The sequence below is a fragment of the Salmo salar genome, chromosome 03, assembly GCF_965601325.2.
Source record: "Salmo salar chromosome 03, fSalSal1, whole genome shotgun sequence".
Taxonomy (NCBI): domain Eukaryota; kingdom Metazoa; phylum Chordata; class Actinopteri; order Salmoniformes; family Salmonidae; genus Salmo; species Salmo salar.
The window spans coordinates 56,154,804-56,166,634 of NC_138293.1; the positions used below are offsets into that span (position 1 = coordinate 56,154,804).

Genomic DNA, 11,831 nt, shown 5'->3' on the forward strand with positions numbered 1-11,831 from the left:
ATTTTCCTGGCACCACACTCTCAGAGCCCTCACCTCCTCCCTGTATGCCGTCTCATCATTGTTGGTAATCAAGCCTACTACTGTTGTGTCATCTGCAAACTTGATGATTGAGTTGGAGGCGTGCTTGGCCACACAGTCATGGGTGAACTGGGAGTACAGGAGGGGGCTGAGCACGCACCCTTGTGGGGCCCCAGTGTTGAGGATCAGCAAAGAGGAGGTTGTTTCCTACCTTCACCACCTGGGGGCGAACCGTTGACTAGTCTCACAAAGCACTTCATGATGACAGAGGTAAGTGCTACGGGGCGATAGTCATTTAGTTCAATAACCTTTGCTTTCTTAGGTACAGGGACAAAAAGTATGTGGACCAAGTACATGACCAAAAGTATGTGGACAGGCTTAAGGCTTGTGTGCAGCTGCTCAGCCATGGAACCCATTTCATGAAGCTCCCATACGAAAAGTTATTGTGCTGACGTTGCTTCCAGAGGCAGTTTGGAACTCGGTAGTGAGTTTCGGTAGTGAGCTTGTGTGTGCTCCTAGACGTTTCCACTTCACAATAACAGCACTTACAGTTGACCAGGGCAGCTCTAGCAGGGCAGAAATTTGACGAACTGACTTGTTGGAAAGGTGCCATCCTATGACGGTTCCACGTTGAAAGTCAGTGAGCTCCTCAGTACGGGCCATTCTACTGCCAATGTTTGTCTATTGAGATTGCATGGCTGTGTGATCGGGTGTAGCTGAAATAGCTGAATCCACTAATTTGAAATTATGTTCCCATACTTTTGGCCATGTAGTGTATGAGCGATGGAGAGAGATATGATGAGATGTGAAAGGGAGCGGAGTTACAGCCTCGCTCTATCGAATCGCAGCAGTAGGATCAAGTTACAACCCGCCCATTTCTTAACACATAGCTGAAATAGCCAATTGAGTTGTTTGGAATTTCGTCTTGGCAGCTGAGTTGTTTAGAGATAATCCTTATTCCCGATCATGGAAAATGATCATGGAAAATGATGATCACAAATCATGACTTAACGTTAGACCCATTTGCATTGATGTTATTTTATATTCTCAAACTAAGAGCAGTGCCTATAATGATGTCCTTCCATACAGGCGTGACATGCTGGAATGATGCTCCTATGCAAACGTTGATCAGTAGCAGGGATGGACAACAATTACTAAATACTATTACAACATACAGATACAAAATACCATAAAGATCAATGTATCAAAATAAACTAAAAAATGTTTTTTTTTTATTTTGTAATGTATTTAATTAAAATACATGTTTTTTTGTATTTTAAAATACAAAAATGAATTTGCAAGTAGCTGGCCCGAACAGCAACAACATTCTGAGGAACAGTTACAAAAATGTTTCTTGCTATGACTGTAATATGTTGTTGTTTATCTACCTTAGTTGGGCAAGTCACTCTGGATAAGAGTGTCTGCTAAATGACCAAAATGTATATGTCAACAGAACATACCAAAATGAACTGCAAAGCACACTAGGTTTATTATTGGCCTTGTTTCAGGGCAGAGCTCATTAGAATAATACTCAGCATGCTTTGCAATTGTTCATTTTTACATTGACATTTTAGTCATTTAGAAGACGCTCTAATCCAGAGCAAATTACAAATAGTATGTTCATCTTAAGATACAATGCATTTGGAAAGTATTCAGACCCCTTAACTTTTTCCACATTTTGTTACGTCTTATTCTAAAATGGATGAAATCGTTTTTTCCCCTCATTTATCTATACACAATACCCCATTATGACAAAACAAAAACAGGTTTTTAGAAATGTTAGCAAATGTATAAAATGTAAAAAACTGAAATATGACATCTACATAAGTATTCAGACACTTTACTCAGTACTTTGTTGAAGCACCTTTGGCAGCAATTACAGCCTTGAGTCTTCTTGGGTATGATGGTACAAGCTTGGCACACCTGTATTTGGGGAATTTCCCCCATTGTTCGCTGCAGATCCTCTCAAGGTCTGTCAGGTTGGATGGGGAGTGTTGCTGTCCAGCTATTTTCAGGTCTCTCCAGAGATGTTCGATCGGCATCATGTCCGGCCTCTGGCTGGGCCACTCAAGGACATTCAGAGACTTGTCCCGAAGCCCCTTTTGCTTTGTCTTAGCAAAGAGTCTGAATACTTATGTAAATTTGACTTATTTTCAATAAATTAGCAACCATTTCTGTTTTTGTTTTGTCATTATGGGGTATTGTGTGTAGATTGATTAGGGGGAAAAACTTCATAGATTCCATTTTAGAATTGGGCTGAAATGTAACAAAACGTTGAAAAAGTCAAGGGGTCTGAATACTTTCCGAATACAGGTGAGACAACAACATATCATAATTGTATCAAGTACTTTTTCCTTCAAGAAACATTTATACATATACATTTAGTTCATTTATCAGACGCTCTTATCACACCATACTGTGTCAGACTTCTGATACCAATGAAGGGTGAAAGGGGGGGCCACAAGATGTGAGCAGCTATAAAACATTTTTATAGAAAAGCATTTTGTATTTTTTAAATACATTGGAGTGTAGTTCAGCCCAGTGTAATTCCAATTACAAAATACTCAGAAGTAATTATTTCAAATACATATAACAGAAATTCTGCCCATCTCTGATCAGTTGTAGGCTAATATAAGTCCCAAATGGAAGACAAAACAGATTTTGTTACCTGTAGCACCATCGATACACTCTACCGATCAGCCAAACAAGCTCAATTTTTGCAACCTTTATTTAACTAGGCAAGTCAGTTAAGAACAAATTCTTATTTACAATGACGGCCTACCGGGGAACAGTGCCTTGTTCAGGGGCAGTGGGTTAACTGCCTTGTTCACCTACCTGCCACCCCCCTCCTCAATAACTCAATCAATGCATGCACACACTTATCGAATATGCATTCACCTGTATTGTGAGTAGGCCTATGCCATCTTCATTTACCCAGTTTATCAAAAGATTTACCATTCAAATAACATTATGTTGTTACGTAGTTAATTACATTTAACTTTGGTAAAAACATTGTGTGATTTTAAAATTGATATATATATGTATATTGATGAATATACACAGCTGTTGCTGCGAAATTATATTAATGATATTGCATATCGGCCATCGGCCTCCTTGACCCCCAAAAATCAGTATTGGCCCTAAAAAAAAATCCACATCGGTCGTTCTCTAGTTACAACACCCATTACTCCTCCTGAGCCCTAGGCCCCGTCAAGAGACAACCCCTATCCCATATCTCCTCTCGGCATGTAGATCTGAGAGGATTGGCTAGGTAGGCTATTCTGTAAGCAGAGGGCAAGGAGGAGCCAGCAGAATGTTTATTCTGCTGGCCTTCCTATCAAATTCTTCCAGATCAGTGCCTAGGGGTTAGGGGCCGTTTCTGGATGGTGCCCAAGGGAGGAGCTACTCCCCATTTTGCTTAGCCTTAACCTATCCAAATCATGCAGAATAGTGCCTAGGGGTTGTTTCTAGGCAGGCAACAGAGTCAGAGTGCTGGTCTGGCCTAAACCTCTAAGCACAACTGTGCCACTGACAGCACAGCTTGTAATTCTCCAGTCCTGACGGCAGGCAGCCAAAGCAGGTTCTACCTTCTCAGTGTGGAGTGCTGGAGTGCTGATGTCACACTGGTCTGTGAGAACACGGCAGCTCCTCGCTAAGTTTGTTCTCTCCCGTCTCCTCACTTTAGCCCGCCAAGACGCACCTACATACTCATCAAACCGATTTCACATCCAGGACTCTCCAAGCCTTGTGCACAGTCGAAATCCGCTCCTCCTGAGCTCTTCAGAAAACGTACGCAGGGGTAGCCTACACCGTCATTCTGCCCAAGCCATTGATTGTGTAGGTCCAGATAGGCCTATGTTTCAACTCCAATAATGACATTTTACATTCATTTTGGGTCTGAGACATATAGCTGGATCTATACAAAAATGGTCTGGAGCTGGGACCTGGACTTATCTCAACATGAGCTGACAAAACGTTGATGTAACAGTAAGATATCCTTAAGCTTATTATGGAAATCCAAGCGCAAAACTGTTTGTTACTGTAAGGCCGTGTTTATAACAGTACATGAGCCATGTTTTTAACATAGGAAACTGTTTGGAAAAAGCAAAGATGTGACTTAATGGGCTTACAAACACATCTAAACAAAATGCTTCGTTTTGGTATAACATTGAATAAATGTATATATTTTTTTACACAAACAGTAACACATTTACTGTCAATTGGAGTATAGCCTAAGCCCACACATCCACCAGTTAGGCTAGTATATTCAAGGGCTAGAGTCTAGCCGTAACACCGTGGTATATTGTGACCTCACTACACTGTGGCCCATTCATGGAGGTAGGCCTAAAGTAGATGAGTGAAGATCATTTTAGAACATTCCAATCCTCTCCAGCACAGCCAAGCAAACAGCTCGAGCCTCAGAGCCTCATACCCTGTTTGAGCATGTTGTTTGGGTGTAAAATGGTGAACCCATCCCCCCCTCCTCCTTCCCCAGAAACACAGCTGTTTCAAATGATCAACTCATCAGCAACCTTCAAGTGGTATTTATGTATTCATTTGTGATGCGATCCTTGATATGATCCTGCTGTTGTCACATGCTACACATGCACACGTGTGTGCACATTCGTCCATCTATCCAATGTTATCATGATTTGTTATAAGAGATATTATACTTTAATAATCCACAGTGACTTGGTGATGTAAAAGTCTAATAGATGACATTACCTTCCATATTCCTACAGATACCTCGAAACTGGAGATTCCTTCAAAACGATTGCCTACAGTTACCGTGTAGGGCATTGCATGGTTGGTTGACCAGGGCCATCTGGAACTGCCTGGTGGGGGAATTTAGGCGTGTGTGAAGGCTACCTGTGTCCTGCATAACGCCATGAGGATGGACACGAGGAGAGGTCTGCTGCTCTGCAGGGTTTTGCCAGGATGGGGGCCAACAATCCATGTGCGGGAGATCTTCACCTTCTACTTCTTCGAAGAGGGTGCTGTTCCCTGGCAACACCAGAGACTACACTACGCACAACCAAAGGCTCTTTTAACCTGTCTGGGCTAGGGGGCAGTATTTTCACGGCCGGATGAAAAACGTACCCAATTTAAACAGGTTACTACTCTGGCCCAGAAACTAGAATATGCATATGATTAGTAGATTTGGATAGAAAACACTCTGAAGTTTCTAAAACGGTTTGAATGGTGTCTGTGAGTATAACAGAACTCATATGGCAGGCAAAAACCTGAGAAAAATCCAAGCAGGAAGTGGAAAGTCTGAGAATTGTAGTTCTTCTTTTGATTCTCTATCGAAACTACAGTGTCTGTGGGGGACGTTGCACTTCCTAAGGCTTCCATTGGCTGTCAACAGCCTTCAGAAAGTGGTATGAGCATTCTCCTGTCACTGGGCAGATAATAGGAGCTCAGTTTCTGAGTGGTCTGCCTGGCAACAAAGGGATTGGACATGCTCGGTCCCGCGAGCGCGCCCCTCCTTTTTCTTCTTGAATGAATATGCTATTGTCCGGTTGGAATATTATTGCAATTTTACGTTAAAAATACCATAAAGATTGATTTTAAACAGCGTTTGACATGCTTCTAAGTACGGTAATGGAACATTTTGACTTCTCGTCTCTGGTTCCGCGCTTGCGCGTTATGCCTTTGGATAAGTGATCTGTACGCACGAACAAAACGGAGGTATTTGTACATAAATATGGATAATTTCGAACAAAAACAACATTTCTTGTGGAAGTAGCAGTCCTGGGAGTGCATTCTGACGAAGATCAGCAAAGGTAAGAGAATATTTCTAATACTAATTCTGTGTATAGGTTGCCCCGAACTTGGCGGGTGTCTGAATAGCTCGCCGTGATGGCTGAGCTATGTCCTCAGAATATTGAAAAATGTGCTTTCTCCGTAAAGCTATTTTAAAATCTGACACAGCGGTTGCATCCAGGAGTAGTCCATCTATAATTCTTTAAATAATTGTTATATATATATTTTGTCAACGTTTATGATGAGTATTTTTGTAAATTGATGTGCACATTCACCGGATGTTTTGGTGGGAATACATTTTCTGAACATCACGCGCCAATGTAAAATGCTGTTTTTGGATATAAATATGAACTTTATAGAACAAAACATACATGTATTGTGTAACATAATGTCCTAGGAGTGTCATCTGATGAAGATCGTCAAAGGTTAGTGCTTCATTTAGCTGTGTTTTGGGTTTTATTGACATGTCCTTGCTTGGAAAATGGCTGTGTGATTATTTTTGTCTATGTACTCTCGTAACATAATCTAATGTTTTGCTTTCGCTTTAAAGCCTTTTTGAAATCGGACAATGTGGTTACATCAAGGAGAAGTGGATCTTTAAAATGGTGTAAAATAGTTGTATGTTTGAGAAAGATTAATTATGACATTTTGTTGTTTTTGAATTTGGCTGTGTCCCGCAGGTGGGACGCTAGCGTCCCACGTAGCCCATAGAAGTTAACAGCCATTCATATTGAAATAAGAGTATTCTTCCATTTACTTAGCTATGTTAGCTGCAGTTATTCAATTCCCAGTTTCTCTCCCCTTGATTTCTACTTCTTACTTGAGGGTGCTGTTCAGGTAAGGGTGGTGTCTGTATGGGAAAAAAGTATATTTTAAGAGTCACCCATATTGAACAAATGTAGAACAATTAGACACCCCATAACCCACAACTACACACTGTGTATAAACCTGATTGATGGATTGTGTTGTGCAAGTAAGCAGGCTCAGGTGTATAACTGTGGCTCCTTCCACCTTCAAAGATTAGGAAAGAGAACCAACCATGGAGAAGAGTAAGACACTTCATTATTTCTATTTACAGTGCATTCGGAAAGTATTCAGACCCCTTGACTGTCGTCATGTCCTGACCATAGAAAGATTTTATTTTCTATGGTATAGTCGGTCAGGGCGTGACTGGGGGGTTAATCTAGTTTATATTTTCTATGTGGGGTTCTCGTTTAGTTTTTCTATGTTTGGTTGATTTGTATGATTCCCAATTAGAGGCAGCTAGTAATCGTTGTCTCTAATTGGGGATCATACTTAAGTAGCATGTTTTCCACCTGTGGGTTATGGGATATTCTGTTTATGTGTAGTTTCATTGTCGTCACGTTTCGTTTATTCTTTATTGTTTTTGTATGTTGCTTAGTTTCACTTTATATTAAAGATGTGGAACGCTACTCACGCTGCGCCTTGGTCCGATTATTCCAACGAACATGACAACTGTTTCCACTTTGTTACGTTACAGCCTTATTCTAAAATATATTAACTTATTTTTTTCCCCCTCAATCTACACACAATACCCCATAATGACAAAGCAAAACCAGGGTTTTAGAAATGTTTGCAAATGTATAAAATAGAAAAAGATAACTATCACATTTACATACGTATTCAGACCCTTTACTCAGTACTTTGTTGAAGCACCTTTGACAGCGATTACAGCGTTGTCTACTTGGGTGTGACGCTACAAGTTTGAAACACCTGTATTGGGGAGTTTCTCCCATTCTTCTCTGCAGATCCTCTCAAGCTCTGTCAGGTTGGATTGGGAGCGTCGCTGCACAGCTATTTTCAGGTCTCTCCAGAGATGTTCGATAGGGCTCAAGTCCGGGCTCTGGCTAGGCCACTCAAGGACATTGAGACTTGTCCCGAAACCACTCTCGCGTAGTCTTGGCTGTGTGCTTAGGGTCGTTCTCCTCTTGGAAGGTGAACATTCGCCCTGTCTGAGGTCCTGGGCGCTCTGGAGCAGGTTTTCGTCAATGATCTCGCTGTACTTTTCTCTGTTTATCTTTCCATCTATCCTGACTATCCAGTCCATGCCACTGAAAAACATCCCCACAGCATGATGCTTTATGGGAGGGATGGTGCCGGGTTTCCTCCAGTCCTGGCGCTTAGCATTCAGTCCAAAGAGTTCAATCTTGGTTTCATCAGACCAGAGAATCTTGTTTGTCATGGTTTGTTTGTCACAAAGTGTTAAATCTAAACTAATGTTGTCAGCTACTCTAGTTTGAGAGGATTTCCAGTTGCTCTGGATAGTCCATTGTAATTATGGCAATGTCCCACTCAGTCCAAGCGCATTGGCCTCATTGGCCTGTACACAACTCATTCACTAACAATAAGTCCCAAGAGAATTCTCGTCAATTATTGTGACAGCTGTGTATATCCCCCCTCAAGCCGATACTACAATGGCCCTCAAGGAACTTCACTGGACTTCATGCAAACTGAAAACCATATATCCTAAGGCTGCATTTACTGTAGCTGGGGATTTAAAAAAAGCAAATTTGAGAACAAGGCTACCTAAATTCTATCAGCATATTGATTGTAGCACTCGTGCTGGCAATACACTGGATCAATGCTACTATAACTTCCGAGATGCATACAAGGCCTACCCCCGCCCACCCTTCAGGAAATCTGACCACAACTACATTTTGCTCCTCCCTTCCTATAGACAGAAACTCAAACAGAATGTACCCGTGACAAGGACTACTCAACGCTGGTCTGACCAATCGGAATCCACGCTTCAAGATTGTTTTGATCACGCGGACTGGGACATGTTTCGGGTAGCCTCAGAGAATAATATCGATTTCTACGCTAATTCGGTGAGTGAGTTTATAAGGAAGTGCATAGGAGAAGTTGTACCCACTGTGACTATTAAAACCTACCCTAACCAGAAACCGTGGATAGATGGAGGTATTCACTCAAAACTGAAAGCAGGAACCACCTCATTTAACCATGGAAAGTTGACTGGGAATATGGCCGAATACAAACAGTGTAGTTATTCCCCGTGGCCGATGTAAGACATTTAAACGTGTTAACCCTGCAAAAGGCTGCCGGCCCAGAAGGCAGTGTGGTGCCAGGAAAACAACCTCTCACTCAACGTCAACAAAACTAAGGAGATGATCGTGGACTTCAGGAAACAGCAGAGGGAGCACCCCCCTATCCACATCGACAGGACAGCAGTGGAGAAGGTGGAAAGTTAAGTTCCTCGGTGTACACATCACAGACAAACTGAAATGGTCCACCCACACAGACAGTGTGGTGAAGAAGGCGCAACAGCGCCTCTTCAACCTCAGGAGGCTGAAGAAATTTGGCTTGTCACCTAAAACCCTCACAAACATTTACAGATGCACAATTGAAAGCATCCCGTTGGGCTGCATCACCGCCTGGTACGGCAACAGCACCGCCCACAACAGCAGGGCTCTCCAGAGGGCGGTGTGGTCTGCCTAACGCATCACCGGGGGCAAACTACCTGCCCTCCAGGACACATTTTACGTTTACATTTTAGTCATTTAGCAGACGCTCTTATCCAGAGCGACTTACAAATTGGTGGATTCACCTTATGATATCCAGTGGAACAACCACTTTACAATAGTGCATCTAAATCTTTTAAAGGGGGGGGGGGGGGGGGTTAGAAGGATTACTTTATCCTATCCTAGGTATTCCTTAAAGAGGTGGGGTTTCAGGTGTCTCCGGGCACCTACAGCACGCGATGTCACAGGAAGGCCAAAAAGATCATCAAGAACAACAACCACACAAGCCACTGCCTGTTCACCCCACTACCATCCAGAAGGCGAGGTCAGTACAGATGCATCAAAGCTAGGACCGAGAGACTGAAAAATAGCTTCTATCTCAAGGACATCAGACTGTTAAACAGTCATCACTAACAGTGAGGCCGCTGCCTACATACAGACTTGAACTCTTTGGACACTTTAATAAATGGATCACTAGTCACTTTAATAATGCCACTTTAATCATGTTTATATATCTTGCATTTCTCATCTCATATGTATATACTGTATTTTATATCATTTATTGCATCTTGCCTATCCCACTTCTTGCTCATCCAGATATATTTATATGCACAGTTGAAGTCGGACGTTTACATACACTTAGGTTGGAGTCATTAAAACTTGTTTTACAACCAATCCACATATTTCTTGTTAACAAACTATAGTTTTGGCAAGTCGGTTAGGACATCTACTTTGTGCATGACACAAGTCATTTCTACAAAATTGTAGACCTCCACAAGTCTGTCTCCTATAGATGAACGTACTTTGGTGCAAAAAGTGCAAATCAATCTCAGAACAACAGCAAAGGACCTTGTGAAGATGCTGGAGGAAACAGGTACAAAAGTATCTATATCCACAGTAAAACGACTCCTATATCGGCATAACCTGAAAGGCCGCTCAGCAAGGAAGAAGCCACTGCTCCAAAACCGCCATAAAAAAGCCAGACTACGGTTTGCAACTGCACATGGGGACAAAGATCATACTTTTTGGAGAAATGTCCTATGGTCTGATGAAACAAAAATAGAACTGTTTGGCCATAATGACCATCGTTATGTTTGGAGAAAAAAGGGGAGGCTTGCAAGCCGAAGAACACTATCCTAACCGTGAAGCACGGGAGTGGCAGCATCATGTTGTGGGGGTGCTTTGCTGCAGGAGGTACTGGTGCACTTCACAAAATAGATGGCATCATGAGGCAGGAAAATTATGTGGATATATTGAAGCAACATCTCAAGACATCAGTGAGTATAGCTTGGCTGCACATGGGTCTTCCTAATGGACAATGACCCCAAGCATACTTCCAAAGTTGTGGCAAAATGGCTTAAGGACAACAAAGTCAAGGTATTGGAGTGGCTATCACAAAGCCCTGACCTCAATCCTATAGAAAATTTGTGGGCAGAATTGAAAAAGCGTGTGTGAGCAAGGAGGCCTACTAACCTGACTCAGTTACACCAGCTCTGTCAGGAGGAATGGGCCAAAATTCACCCAACTTATTGTGGGAAGCTTGTGGAAGGCTACCCGAAACGTTTGACCCAAGTTAAACAATTTAAAGGCAATGCTACCAAATACTAACTGAGTGTATGTAAACTTCTGACCCACTGGGAATGTGATGAACGAAATAAAATCTGAAATACCACGTAGGCACTGGCTAGTAGTAGTGGCCTCTACTTCAACAGAAATGCCAAACATCTGACCAATTCAATTGAACACTAAGCACCATGCAGTGCACTCTGGTGACGTTGCAGGAAAATGACTACCCCCTTTTCCCCCTAAAAACGTTCACAGACTCACTGCAAGGAAAGTCGCGCCCCCTCGCCCGGATTCATCTTTCTAGAACTTTTGTGATGGTAGCTGTAATTCTGATCTTGCATATGTACATTATGGTTGGTGCTAGGAAAGTTGCTTTTGACTGTCATCTAACATACATACAATTGACCCAGTAACGAGGAATTTCACCCTGCCCTTGTAAATGACAGTAACGTTAGCTAACTAATATGCTAGCCACATCAATACCATCATAAAACAGAGACCATACCTCACATTTAAACACACTTACCAAATTGCCACGCGGTCCTTGGGATAATTCAGACGTTCGATATTTCCAAGGAAATAAGGCAGAGAATGTTCAGAGTTGCGGCAGACGAGGGCAATGAGGACCCGCGGGGCAAGAAGTGGAGATTCGGGGCTCCAGCGCTCTTCGGGGAAGTATCCTTGAGCTGTTCCGGAGAACAGTATCGTCAGGGCGGTGGACAGAAGTACGTTGTACCCGTGCATCGCAAAGCACAGCAAATGGAAAAAAGCAAGTTATAAACTAACAAAGAAACACACTATGCAGAAAGAGCAAATATTTCACTGACTTGAAGCCCTTTCATGAAAATATGTCACCACCGACAAATACGCAACGCCTCAATTACAAAGCTGCAAACAGTCTCAGCGATATTCAACCAGGGGATTAAAGGAGATGTCCCTCAATGTTTAAAGGGGATGGGCCTAAATTACACAGTGGTTGTT

General features: G+C 42.3%; 1 protein-coding gene across 1 annotated transcript in view; it reads right to left on the reverse strand.

Moving 5' to 3' along the window:
* The window catches only part of LOC106600909 (procollagen galactosyltransferase 1), a 26,960-nt gene extending 15,184 nt beyond the window's left edge, over positions 1-11,776 (reverse strand). The window contains exon 1 of the mRNA XM_014192676.3: positions 11,377-11,776. Coding sequence (XP_014048151.1) covers positions 11,377-11,594 — 218 coding nt within the window. The 5' untranslated portion in view covers positions 11,595-11,776. The remainder of the gene's footprint in view (positions 1-11,376) is intronic.
* Positions 11,777-11,831: the final 55 nt, after the last annotated feature.